Here is a 13975-nt window from a genome sequence, read left to right as displayed (position 1 = left end):
GACCCACTCTGCCCTTGACACGGCTCTCAGTCCCTGATGAACCCCATGGTCACTAGCAAACATATCCCAGCCAGAGGAGAGGAGCTGGGTCCCATGGATGGTGGGGGAACACAGAAGTAGGGTCTTTGCTTGGCCTACAAAGCCCTGCACAACCAGGCCCAGCCTCCCTCCCTCATCTCATCTCATGCCACAGTGATACTAAAGCCACCTCTGCTTTCTTTCTCTTCTTCAATGGCCCTGTGCTTTCCTACCTCAGGGCCTTTGCACATGATCGTCCCTCTGCCAAGAGCCTTCCTCCCATCTCCCCTTCACCTAGTTCACCCCTCTCTTCCTTCCCATCCCAGCTCAGCATCACCTCTCTGGAGAAGCCTTCCTTGACCTCCTGCCCTAGATAAGGTTCTCCTGCCACAAACTCTCATCGAACTCTGTACTTTTCTTTCATGGTACTAGCACATTATTTGCATCATTATTTGATTAATGACCATGTAGCGCACTATTTTAAGCTCCCAAGATGGCAGAGACTGGTTCTATTTTGTTAAATGGCTTTACTGAGGTGTAATTTACATACCATCAACTGGCTCTATGATGCATCCACTTACCTATAACAGGCCAAACATGTGAATATAGGACTCTACCTTCAATATGAATGAGACCCTTGTCTGTGCTTTTTTGAGATGCTGTGGTTCCTGTCTTGATGCTTATCCTAACCCCATGAATCTCTTCTGAATCCCAATCAGTTATAATTGGTCCCAAAATAAATCTTCAAGAATAACCCTACTATAGCAATAGCTGACATCCTCATGTCGGCTTTAAAAGTAGGTACAATTATGATCCCCATTTTGCAGATAAGGAGCTGTGATTCCTCGAGGTTCAACTTACACAGAGCCACAGGGCTACCGACAGGCAGAGCCAAGATTCAAGCTAGGTATGACCCCATGGCCTCCTAGCAGCCACGCTACCTACAGGCTCACGCCAACCTCTCCACTTCCCAAGTGAACAGTGTGACCTTAACAAGTTGCTTCTCTCAGCTTTAGGAAAGAGGTTGTCTGAGTCCTGACACCTATCCGATGTTGCACTGGGTGAAATGAATGCCCAGTACTCTGCAGGCACTTGGAGGACCTCGCCCCAGGTCGAGTTCTCAGCCTCAGGGCCACCATTTTCTGTTTCCTCGGAGAGGGGCCCAGCTAGAGTTCGTCCTGGCTGAGCTAGCAAGTCCCCTTTTGAGAAGCCCTTTTGTTGGGCTCTTCGGAGCTCCATGGAGCCATGCTCTGAAAGGCTGCATTTGCCAAACCAATTGCATTTATTAAGTAATAATTCATTTTTATTTGTCAAGGACGCATATAAGGTCCAATCAGGGCTCCTGATCAGCCCAAGATAAGCAGTACAGCCAGACTGAGCTGACAGAATGCCAGCCAACAGCAGAGAAATGACATTTCATTTAGTCTGGGCAGACCTGTCATGGGGAGATATATGATCTCCTCTGAGCTTTCTGAAATATTGCTAATCACTCTGGGCCCCCATTACTACATTGAAAGATGACCCCTAAGGGTCTGGGGACACAGGATGGGGGAGCCCTTGCCCACAAGGAGTGAGCTGCTGCTAGAGGAGGAAGAGGGGCTGCCAATTGTAGCTCATATATACACAAGCAAAGCCATCAAGTGGCCCTCCCCATTTCAACACCCCATCCAGCTGCTCCTACTTGGGTGTCTTACAATTTGGGAGCTGTTCACTTTAACCAGATTTCACCAACATAGATAGATATGGAAGGCACAGACAAGACAGAAAACCAGCCTAGGCCACCAGCTTCACTCTGGTGCCATCTTGGTATGGCCACCTAGGACATGCCTGATCTGGGGGACAAGTCACCTCCCTTCTCAGTCTGGGTCTAAGTTCCCTTAGCTGTTAAGTGGGATTAATTCCATCTGCTCTACTTCCTCACAAGGTAACCTCGACATTCAAGGTCAAAACGTGACCACACCTGAGAAAGCGCTTTATATACTATATACTATATAGGCTATATATTACATACTATACTATACACTACATACTATATAGGTTATATATTATATACTATATACTATATAGGCTATATATTATATACTATACTATATACTATATACTATAAATTGCTTATATTACTATATAAGACACACAAATGTGTGTGTTGTAATGTGGTAGCTTATTATTTAAAACGTGGGGGAAAAATGTACCCATTATCACTTTCATCAAAGTGTAATTTTCAAAAAGTTAAAAACATAACTCATAAAAATACAGAATGAACACATGTCAAAGATTGTTTAATTTACCAATAAAGGAGCAAATAAGAAGGGAGAGTTGGTTCAGAGAATTTTGAGGGACTGTGTATTTATGGGAATTTAAACAGGAATAAGAGACCAAGATTCCTGGATTAGATATAAAACTGGTTATTGTCCTACAGAGCAATAAGGAAATCATAACCTTTGAGGTTATCTTTTCTACTGGGCAGAAATTATTTGCATCTCTACCAGATAAGATCTACAGGTTGATGTATGACTTCAGTCTGAGCCCTTAATTAATTGTCAATAGCAGAGTCAAACACAAGTACATTCCCCTAGATATTAAAAAGCCCTCGGTGTGCTGCCTGAACAATGCCCAAGAATGACTTCGAAAGGATACACCGCACACTCTTGGCCTTAATTTCTAAATTTTGGGTAATTTTTCTTCACATCTGTCAGAGTTGCAGTAAATCGTTTCTGGGAACCAATCTGCCCAGAGAAGGCAGCCAGCCCCCTCCTACTCACGGAGATCCCGAGAATCCCAGATGAAAGCCAAGGCCATCACTGGGCACACAACCCTCTTTCCCACCCCCTTGCCATAATAGTTTAGCTATGTCTCGTGATTAAGAGCAAACAATTGTAAATACTGTAATGAACACGGGGATGCATGTATCTCTACCAGATACTGATTTCATTACCTTCAGATATATACCCAGAATGAACTGCTGACTTATACGGTAGTACTGTTTGTAATTTTTGGAGGAACCTTCACACTACTTTCCACAGTGGCTGCATCAGTTTGCCTTCCCACCAAGAATGCACGAGCATTCTCTTTTTTCCACATCCTCGCCAACACTTTTCTCTCTTAGCTTCCCTGAGGACCATTCTAACAGGGGTGAGGTGATATCTCCTTGGGGTTTAGATTTGTATTTCACTGACAATATGTGATGCTGAGCAGCTCTTCATGTACCTCTTGGCTCCTTGCATGTCTCCTTTGGGAAAATGTCTGTTCCATTCCTCTAAAGCTGTCCCTTGCCCTGTGACAGTAGCATCTGCATCAAGACAGGGGGATGCCACCGTTTTAGAATGGTATCAGCCAACACTCTGGGGCAGGCACCATTCTGGGCACTTGCCATGGACTCACAGCCATCCTCTGCAGTAGACAGCTGAAGGAAGAAATAGAAAAAGGCAAAGAAGCTTGGTCACCCAGCTAGCAGTGAGTGAAACCGGGATCCAAACCCAGGTGGCCTGGGTTCAGTGAACAAGCTGTCAATCACCTGCTCTCCCCTGCCTCTGCATGGACAGGGAAGCTCCCGCCTGAAGGCAAGGGCTGAAGTGAAACCCTCTGAAGGTCCAAAGGGCATCCAAGAAGGCATTCCACTTGGAGAAAAGAGTCTCAGAGGGAAATCCAGGACTGCTTCTCTAACCAAAAAACTCATTGTTAACTAAAGCCACAGTATAGCTCTTTTTAGAAAAAAAGTCAGTGACAAGTCTTTTCCTTGTTCTGTGTAAAAAGAGTGTGCCATTCATGTAAGTGACTTTAGTAAATACGCAATGCCTTTATTCCCTGACAGTGAGGAGGTACAAAAAAAAAAAAAAAACAGGAATCTATAAAAAGGTTGAGTAAAGAATTAATTTAGTAAATAATATTTAAACCAAGGAGTTATTTTTGGATTTTTCTCAAAACTTGAATTGGCTGAAAGTGCTTTAATTGTTCTATAATTGCGTGGATTAATTTATTCCCACCCCCAAGGGAAAGTCTATTTATGTTCTTGGGGGGTGTCGTGCAAACAAGGCCAAGATCTCTCAAAGAAATAAGAGGTTGGTGTTGCAGGATATTAATAATCACGGAAGTAGCCTGATGTTAAGTATAAAGACGTTAGTAATTCAAATTCTCCTTGTTCTTCCATCAGTTTATGGCCTCCTTCTTGAAGTACCAGAGTCTGAAGGACCAGGATTTTACTCTCGGCCCTCACCTCACCCCCGGGAACTTCCCTGGGAATACATGAACCTCAGATTACCTGCTGCTGCCCAGCGAGGCCAAATCATGGAGAGGGTCAATCTTGAACTAGCCAGCCCGGAGGTGAAATTCCTGAATGTGAAGGCGTGGGGAACCTCTTCAACTGCACACAGTGCTGGGAGAGGTGGTGAGTGGGTTAATTATAGGAAGCTGGGGGGTTACTCTAATTTTGGAGCTTGGCGAAAGCTTCTCTGGGTTAGACTTACAGTGGGACATCACCCGAGAGCCAGGACGTAGGCTATCCCCAAGGCCAATAAGGCCTCCTCAGGTCTCCTGGCCAGACAGATTCGAAGGGTCTCAGTGACCAAAGGGATTGGGTCCTAGGAGCCATGACTATTGAAGACACAGTGAAGGAAGAGCTGTCGACACTTGACATCCCCTGCCTCGGGCAACAACGCACTCCAGAGAAATACTTCCACATCCTCCCACCTGACCTGGGTCAATACAAGAAACGTGGAAAGGGTTTCTTCCCTACACATTTCCTCTTTCTGGCAAGGGGGCCTGAGGGCTGGAATTCCAATGTAATAACAACTTGTGTTGAGCATGTCTTGGGGCCACTGCACCAAACGCTTCATGTTTCAATCATCAAACAATCCTATAGGGTTTTCTCCTGCCCCCCACTTTTTAACAGGCAGCTGGGGCTTCCAAAGAGTGACTGGTTCATATTGCAGAGCCAGTACCAGAGTCCAGGAAGGCTGACTCCACTCCTAACACCCCTGCTGTTGGGGAAAGAAATCTCCAAGAACCCATCTCGTGCACCGAGATCTCTCGAACATCCCCACACTTGTCAAGATTTGGTCTGACACGTTAATGGAGTTCTATATGAGGACAATGGAAGGAGAGGTTTTGTTTCTAGTGATTTCAGTTAGCAGGATCCTTCACGCCTCTTCAGCTTCACTCCCCTGGTCCTCTGGGCACTTTCTACCACAGAGCCAGAGGCCCATGAAGTGGGAGACAATGCTGAGGAAAAGTAAGTGTGGCATTCAACACAGGGAGACTGGGGCCTAACTGCAGCATGGCCTTTCAGATGGGGGGGTCACCATTTGCTCAATCGATGACCGCTGCTTATTTTCCAAGTTTATGTACCCACGACAACAGACGTAGGTGGAAAGGAGGGGGGCAAAAAGTCTCAGGAAGACATGCCTCTGTGAATAACAACATCATGAATTATACATGATCTCACACAGGGCCTCCTGGGTAGCTCAGTCGGTTAAGCGTCTGCCTTCAGCTCAGGTCATGATCCCAGGGTCCTGGGATCGAATCCCGCATCAGGCTCCCTGCTCAGCGGGGAGTCTGCTTCTCCCTCTCCCTCTGCCCCTCCCCCTGTTTGGGCTCTCTCTCTCAAATAAATAAATAATCTAAAAAAAAATAAAATTAATGAATTAATTAAATACATGATCTTACACAACTTCACAGCCTACAGTCTACACAACGACCCTGTGAAGTCAGTATTGTTGGGACTCCAACTACACAGATGTGGACAATCACTCAGAGTTTAAGTAACTTACCCAAGGGAGCCTGGCCAACAAATGGTAGAGCCAGGCATAACCCCAGGGCACCCCAACTTTGAAACCCTCCCGCCACAGCACCCAGCCTCCCCTTCTGCCACACTCTGTGCATCCCTCTGGTACAGCACTTACATGCAGTGCCTGCACACAGTAGGTGCGCAACAAACATCTGTGAAAGATACATTTGAGACCCTTCCGTGGCTCCCAGAATGACCTGGAATGGATGAAGTGAAGAAGCATGGCAAGGGCTTCTGGCTAACCATGGCAGACTGAACCTAGGCACTGACCCCACTCCCTTCCCGACCCCACGAAGAGGGCTAAAAGAAACGAATACAAAGAGCCCCCAACAACAGAGAGAGCAGACAGAAAGAGGTGAGCAAAACTGCCTTTGCCCGGGGGCGGGGGGGGAACGCGGGACAGACAGCTACTGAGACCTGGCTTAGCCAGCAAGACAACAAGGGACCCTAAGCTGGCAAGGGGGGAGCTTGAAGTTTGCCCCAAGCCCACAGAGGCTCAGCAAATGAAGGCCCCTGACACCACTGAAAACCAGAGTTGGGGGTCTTGAAAAAGGAGGATTCGTGGGAAGGCTTTCAAAGTATGATCTGAACCCTTGATCCCCACCCCACCACCACCCCCACTCTGACTCAAGGCGAGATCTACTTTCTGGAGAGGTAAAAAGATAGGCTCTGGAGGCCACACCACATACCAAGAGGGCCATCCCAAAGACAGAGGACTGAATCAAAGTCCAGCCAATGACCCCTGGGAGCTCCCTGCCCTCTTCCCCTAGCTGGCCCCCAGGCATCTCTCGCAAGCTCCCCATCTCTGCACCTACCCCTACTCTTCACAGACAGCAGGTGTCTGCCTACCAGACCCCAGTCCCCATCCCCACCTCCCCCAAACTCCCAACTTGGTCACCTTTCTCTCTAGCTAATTTCACACAAATTCAATTGGGCCTCAGCCCAGGCAGGGTCTTAAACACACACTCACTGAAATCCAATTAACCTTCGATAAAAGGTCTGCAATCAATAGTCGTCCTACAGCTTGAGGAGGCTCCATCCAGCCTAGGAAAGCGTGCTTCTGCTCGACCTTTACTTTTAATAAAATCATTGACAGTCACTGTCACCAGCTCTTAAATGTGACTGGCAAATATGATCACCAGGGCACGCCCTTGGTAATATGCAGCTTCTGGGTGCAGAGACTCAAACAAAAGAGGGCCCCCCAAGGCTGCTGCCCCCCCCCCCCCCAGGCCTCAGGCTCCCTGGATGAGTGAGCACACTTGGGCTAGCGCTGCCCCGTGCCTGAAGGCTGGCCTTGTGGCAGTGGTTCCTGGACTCCAGTCAGTGTCTGAGCCACCTGAAGAGTCTGTTAAAACACAGATTCTTGCAACCCTTTCCACTCCAGATTCTGATGAGTCAGTCTGGGGTGCAGCAGAAATCTGCATTATTAAATAAGCTCCCCTTGGAGATTCTGAAATAGATGGTTGAAGTCTTAGCTCCCAGCAAGCCAAGAATCACTGTTGTGTAAAATATCCAAGCAGGACGTACCCTGAGAGTCCAGCTAATCCAATGCCTTCAATAAGAAAACTGAGGCCCAGAGAGGCGGAGTGATTTGTGCAAGGTCACACAGCGAGCCACTGGCAGAACAGGGGCTAAAATGCAGGCATTTCTCTCCCTGACTCTTTGGGTACTGGCTACTTAGACTGGTCTTCAGGTCCTCACATGCCTAGGGATCTGGAACCCTCCTCACCCACCTAGAAAGCAACTCCTTTTACAGCCACTTCCTGAGCCCCGACTTCAAGCTGAGTCACCCGCCTGTGGCAGCCAAGATGCCACTAAACACCCTATCACCCAGGATTTGGGATGCGATATTTGCCCCTTGTCACTTCTGGCTGTCCCATACTTCCCTCCCCAAGGACACTCACAGTCAGCCTGTCCTAAGGAGGGCTTCTTCACTCCAGGGACCGACTTGCTGAGTCCCACAGTCCTCAGGAGACTTTAGAAACCTCAGAAGTCTGTTAGAAACTGTCAGTCACATGGAGTCTCCCGAACCTCCCCCTTCCCCACTCCCAACCCCCGACCACCCACACCCACCCACCCCCACCCCCACACGCTCATGCCCCACTAGTGTTCCGTGAGGCCTGCAACTCTGATGCTGCTTGGTAAGAGACATACGGATTAGTTTCTGTAAAGTCGGGCCTGTCCCCTGTCTTCTCCCAACCGATGGTCACCGACAGCACAGTAGGGCACACGGGCCACACCCGCCCACTGCCCAGCCTGAGGTCTCTGCAGCAGTATTTAAAGACAACATCCCAGAGTACCAAAGAGCCTCCCAGGTCATACAAACCCCAGAAGCCAGGGCCGGGGGGGACTGAGGAATTACGTAATCAAGACAGTGTGGTACTATTAGAAGGATGGACCAATAGACCAATGGAAGAGAATAGAGCTTCCAGAAAAAGACCCGCAGGTGACTGATGACAGATGCCAGACCCAAAAGACTACACCGTGGGATTCTGCTTATATGAAGTTCAGTAGTGAGCGGAAGTGATCTCTGGCGACAGTCAGAAAGGCAACTCTGGGGGTGGGTGAGGAAGCCTGCCGGAGGGCTAGAAATGATTCGCATCTTTATCTGGCTAGAGATTACATAGCAGATCCATATGAAAATGGTGGACATGTACCATCAGGATCTGGGAGCTCCCCTCTCTAGGTCTCCAATTCCTCACCTGCAAATAGAGGCACTAAGCCCTCCCTCCTAAGCTTACAGTATAGAAAGCGTCTGGCACACAGTTGGGCAGTTGGTAAACGCTAATCATATAAGGAGGTAAAGGAGGAAAGGACAGGGTCCAATGATGGTAATAATCATGAAAACAACAATAATCAACTAACCACCAATCTGGAGCGCCACCCATACCCCAGGCACTGTGCTCCGTATGGCTCACACACCTCTTGTCTACTCATCTCTCTGAAAGGGGAACAGTGTTTGCATGAAATGGAAAAAAAAAAACATGCCTGACATGAGTTCAAGGGAGAAGGCCTGCATTCAGTGAGGGCCCATGTGGGGGGCAGAGCTTCTTAGTCAGCACTGCACTCCCTTCTTCAAGGAGTTACTGATGTGGCCGTCACTCTGGGGAGGAGGTGGGGGCAGGTTCCAATGCAGCCAGAGTCTGATCCCTGGGAGGGGATGGAGAAGGTAGAGGAGTAAGAGCATCCGACAGACCTGTGTTCAAATGCTTGGCTCTGCCCCCGCTAGCTGTGTGAGGTTGGGCAAGTTGTTCAACCTCTCTGAGCTTTAGCTTTCTCATCCAATCATGGGGTTATGGTCTCTCATCTAGCCCTTGGCAGGCCAGCTGTAAGGAGTAAAGATTACATGTGCCATGTGTCTGGCACAGATTAGTTGCTTATAATTATTATTATTTCTGTTATTGTTTTCCCCAAATCACTCTGATATCGGCCTGCCCCACCCTGCATGTCCACAGAAAACAAAAAACCAACACTCTGCCCCAGCCCTGCCTCCCAGAAGCTAACCCAGGGCGTGAGGCTGGCTGATTTATTCTCCATTAATTCACAGGGTGTCCACCAAGGGTCTGCTCTGCCCGGAACGCTGGCCTTATCTGCCAGGACGTTTAAAGAGGGCGGGAGGCAGGAGCAGATGAACCCGGGCTCTTGGAGGGCAGCCCCCGGCCCAGCCCCCGCAGGCCCCCTCCCTCCAGCCTCACTGCCCCTCCTCCCAGGCACCTCGCTCAGCCTTGAGAGCGGGCAACTACAGCAGAGCACATCTTTGTTTGCACTTGTCTTTGAAAAATCAAAGCTGCCTCTGATAAAACACCATTGCAGCCCTGGACTCACTGTATCCAAAGAGATTAATGGATTTGGGGGCGCTGCTGAAATGAAAATCCCACAGCAGCGGCAGTAAGTAAATGCTGGTAACCTGGTGGGGGAGGGGGAGGTATGAGGCCTGTGGCATCTTTCCTGATCCACGTTAAGGCTGTTCAGGAAAAGCTGGAGATGATCTCCCTTCCTCTCTCTCCCCCTGCTCACTGAAGCCAAAGATTTTGCACCCAAGGGTCCCGGTGGGCAGAGGATCCCTGGCTAGATGTCTAGGGACACACCCCACCCCAACCACCAGTGGAGGAGATGGGCAAGCAGGTCTCTCCCTCCCTCCTGCTCAGGAGATCGACCCCAACACCTTCCCAGGCCTACCCTAGAAGGCAACAGTGACTGGAGCAGAGTCCGAAGCCCCAAGTTGTGCTACTGGCCCAGTGACCTCGGGAAAGACATCCACTGCTCTCCCTCAGAGTGCCCTGCCATCCGGAAAGTGGAGGGCTGAATTAAAACAGTCCTTCTCTTATCCTTTCCCAACCCCCAAAGGGAGACCTCTTCCAGAAAAGCCCACCAGGCAACTCCAGTGATGGCAGAGCAGGGGGCGGGAGGGCCTGGTGCCTGTCCAGCCTCCCCACCTTGCACACACATACCCTGAGGCCCCCAACAGTTCCGGGAGCATCATTCCCTGAGTTCCCAGGAGGCCAAGGCCAGCTGTGGCTGAGCCCTTCCCAGCCATGTTCCCAGCAGCAGTGCCCTACGCTCTGACGCAACCTCTCCTTTTACAAACTAAAAAACAGTGGAGTCAGAGGGGCTTGGGTTTCAATCCCAGCTCTACGAGCTGTGTGACCTTGGACAAGTTACCATCCCTCTCTGAATCTCTGATTCCTCATTAGAAGAATGAAGACTTTAAGACCTGCCTCCCAGGTTTATTACGGAAAAAAGCACTTGGTACACCAAGTTGGGCATTCAATAAACACAAGGAGATAAAGGAGGAAGAAGGAAAGGGCAGAGCCCAAAGATAATGAAAACAACAACAATCTTGCTACCATACTGGAGCACGAAGTACCTGCCAGGCACGGTGCTCAGCACTCGTGTGGCCCTCACAACCTTCTTAGAAGGAGGTCTTTGTCCCCATCAGCAGAGGCCACACAGGCACTCGGAGGCCTGAGCTCCCAAGGTGCACCCTCTCCTACCATTCCACTGGCTCATCTGCTGAGCCAAGGGGTAGTTTCCTCCTCCGGGCCATCCCACCACTGGGACCACAGGCTCATCTTCATATGTTGCCTGGGGTGGGAGGAAGGAAAGAGCATTCACCTGTCTCCACTGCTTCCTCTCACCCACCCAGAGCGGTGGATCACATCACTGCACTCCTCAACACCCTTCATGACTCCCCAGTACTTTTGAGGTCCTGCCCAACATCTTCACTACCTGCCCCCACCCTATTTTTCCACACTCCCCTGGAAATCCTGCCAAACTTCACCATTCCCTTCCCCTTCCTTGCCATCACTGCCCCCCAACTCCTCCACCCTGACACACACACACACCCAGCAAATCCCTGCTCATCCTGCCGGGGAAGCTGACCTGCAGCAGAAGCAAGCACCTCCTCTGTGTAGTTCCCTGGGGTCTCGCTCACACCCCTCCCGCTGCCCAGAGGGTCTTGTAAGGATTTAGCTGTGGATATAACAGCAACACTAGGTGGTGAGCTCCTTAAAGAAGGGAATAATGCCTGGCCCCCTCTGAAGTCCCCTACCTAGCTCAGAGGAGGGACTATAAAGATGATGGGTGTCGTTGAAAAAGTACAACTCCATCATTACCTGTGGGACCCTACAGCAACCAAGAAGAAGAAAATGGGGTACAGGCCTCAACCCCACTGGCCAGCTTTCTTTCCCTGAGACCAATGGGGTGGGAGGCAGGAGACAGAAGCCTTCCTTTTCTTGTAGCTCTGTGAAGTAGAAATAGTTGGCTCCTGCTGTCCCCTGCTGGCCTGACCCCCTTGAGGTCTGGGGAGCAGCAGGGAGAGGGGAGGGCGGGAGGAGGGAGGAGGCTGTGCCCAGGCCCCACAGGACCAGAAGCAGTTAAGTCCCACGGATTTCACGGCACTGTTCTCTGGGGCCGCTCAGCTCTGTGGGGCTCGGATGGTACAAGAGGACAGACGGTAGTCACTTGTTGGAGCATGAGCTGCAAGAAGGGGCTCAGCATGGGCCTGCACCCCACTGTGTGCAGCCAGGCCCAGCTTTAGGAGACAGGGCAGAGGGCTGTACCAGATGCCCTGGGAGGATGCTTTGTGCTCAGAGATACTGTAATTCTTCAGACAACAGGCTCCGTTTCAAGGCAGTGAGACTCACAGGGACACACCTGCCCTCGGTCAGGAGCCCCGACCAAGCCCGTGTCCCGCCACAGCAGCCGTGAGCGCTCAAGCTCACCTCGTTGACGTCAATCTTGTTCCTCTCCATGTAGTCTCTGTCATTGACCTGGCCGCCGTCCACAAACTCCATCAGAAGGACCCGTTTGGTGGACAGCTCCCAGTAGATGCGGGGGACCTAGAAGAGGCAAGGGCAGGTCAGAAGGGCTGGCCGGCCCGCAGCTAGAGGCCAGGACCACAGAGAGGCACAGTGAGCCAGGCAAGGGCAGATTCTCCTCCCAGGAACACGAGACAAAGCCCGAGGGGGACCGAGCAGTGACAGGCAGGGGCAGGGGTGGGGCAGGCCACATTGCCTCCTCCACCAGGTAGGCCCCCAGGCCCTCCTTTAGAGCCACCCTCCTGCTTAGGGACCAGAGAACGGCTTCCCCACCCTCCTCAATGCCTCCAGACACCATCAAGAACCAAAAATTGGGACTTAGAGAAACAGGTGAGGAACCCCTCATACCTGAGCCAGACTTGGCACTGAAATCTATTTCCCTCTCTCACCAGGCCCATTGCAGGCTCCTCACGTGAATCTCAACCTTCTGCCTCAGTTTCTACACTTGTGCAATGGATGTATTACATGTCTAGGTCTACGAATGAACGAACGAACAAATGACCGAATTTTTACTGGGTGAGAAATTTTTCAGTCAGGAAGTCCTGAGTTTTCTCATGCCCGTCTCCTACAAGTCTTCTGTGGCAGATAATGCTGGATCCTAACCCAGCAGCTCTTCCCAGTCCTCCTCTTCCCCTGAGACAGGAGAAACTACACACGTTCCCTGCCTACCTTGCAATAGCTATGGCCTCGTGACACAGTGCTGGCTTAGGAAACATACATGGAGGCCTGCTTGGGGCTCTGGGAAGGTTTTTCTTTTCTTCATAAAAAGGCATGTGCCTAGGTGGCTCAGTTGGTTGAGCATCTGACTTGAGCTCAGGTTGTGATCTCTAGGTCCTGGGATCGAGCCCCACATGAGGCTCCCTGCTCAGCGGGGGGGCCTACTTCTCCCTCTCCTCTCTGTCCCTCCTCACTGCTGGTGTGAGCTCTCTCCTCCCCCTCTCAAATAAATAAGTGGAATCTTTAAAAAGGGGGGGGTGGAATGTTCGTAAATGGTGCAACTCTTCTTACCCTTCTTTCCTACCTTGAAAATGAATGTGATACCTGGAGCTGTAGCAGCTATCTTGCAACCATGAGGAAAAGTCCAAGAAAATCAGAGATGCTGGTCCTGATACCATCACACCACTAACACAATATCAGCAGGCAACTGCTGTACACCTTCTTGCCATGTGAGGAAAATAAGTCTTTTTTTGTTTAAGACACTCTAAATTGTGCTGTTGGTTACTTGCAGACAAATGCATTCCTAATTAATTCCTAATTCCTGACTCTAAGAACACCCAGTGGCCAAAAAGAGAACAGATTTCCCCAGCATGAGACAAGAGTTGGGACTGCAACAAGGGCTGCTGGGCTGCCCGATGAGTGAGTGACACCCAAGAGCACCCCCACTGCCAGGAGGGAGGAATGACTGGGATATCGGCATGCCACGTTTCCCGAACAACTCATGATGGGCTTGCTTTCACTTACAAATAAAACAAGATAGAAAAAGAAAGAAAGAAACAAGGGCAGTTCATTCAAGGGTTTGGGGGAATAAGGACTCTCCTCATCTTGACCCCCAAAACTCATCTAGCAATAAGACCACAGCCCTCAAGTCAAGAAATCTATTTTCCTTCCTCATTCTGCAAATACTACCATGTCTTAATCCAGCCACTTAACCTCCAGTGCCTCAGTTTTCCTTATCACAAAGGACTGTTCCTGCCCCATCTCAAGAAGGAGCTCTGAGAATGCCTGGGGCTGCACACATGTGCAAAACACTCCGGGCTGCCTGGAACAAAGGTTCCAACTGAAGTCAAGGTGCCACTGTGGTTTGCTACTTTCCTGCCATTCTTGCCATTTGAAAATCTGGGCTAGTAGAGAAATC

General features: G+C 50.1%; 1 protein-coding gene across 12 annotated transcripts in view; it reads right to left on the bottom strand.

Moving 5' to 3' along the window:
• ADCK1 (aarF domain containing kinase 1) overlaps positions 1–13975 on the bottom strand; it is a 144767-nt gene that overhangs the window by 40312 nt on the left and 90480 nt on the right. For 10 of the 12 annotated variants that reach the window (XR_010405286.1, XM_064571423.1, XM_054513821.2 and 7 more), the window contains one exon: positions 12025–12141. The exons of the other annotated variants lie outside the window; for them this stretch is intronic. Coding sequence is in view for 9 of the 10 variants with exons in the window: in XM_064571423.1 (XP_064427493.1) it covers positions 12025–12141 (117 nt within the window). In the remaining variant the exon portion in view is untranslated. The remainder of the gene's footprint in view (positions 1–12024; positions 12142–13975) is intronic. 12 annotated transcript variants of the gene reach the window in all.

The sequence above is a fragment of the Mirounga angustirostris genome, unplaced genomic scaffold, assembly GCF_029215605.1.
Source record: "Mirounga angustirostris isolate CCGP_5_RB_7025 unplaced genomic scaffold, mMirAng1.0.hap1 SCAF_9, whole genome shotgun sequence".
Classification (NCBI taxonomy): domain Eukaryota; kingdom Metazoa; phylum Chordata; class Mammalia; order Carnivora; family Phocidae; genus Mirounga; species Mirounga angustirostris.
The sequence above is the reverse complement of the archived record's forward strand: the minus strand, read 5'-3'. Positions and strand labels throughout refer to the sequence as shown.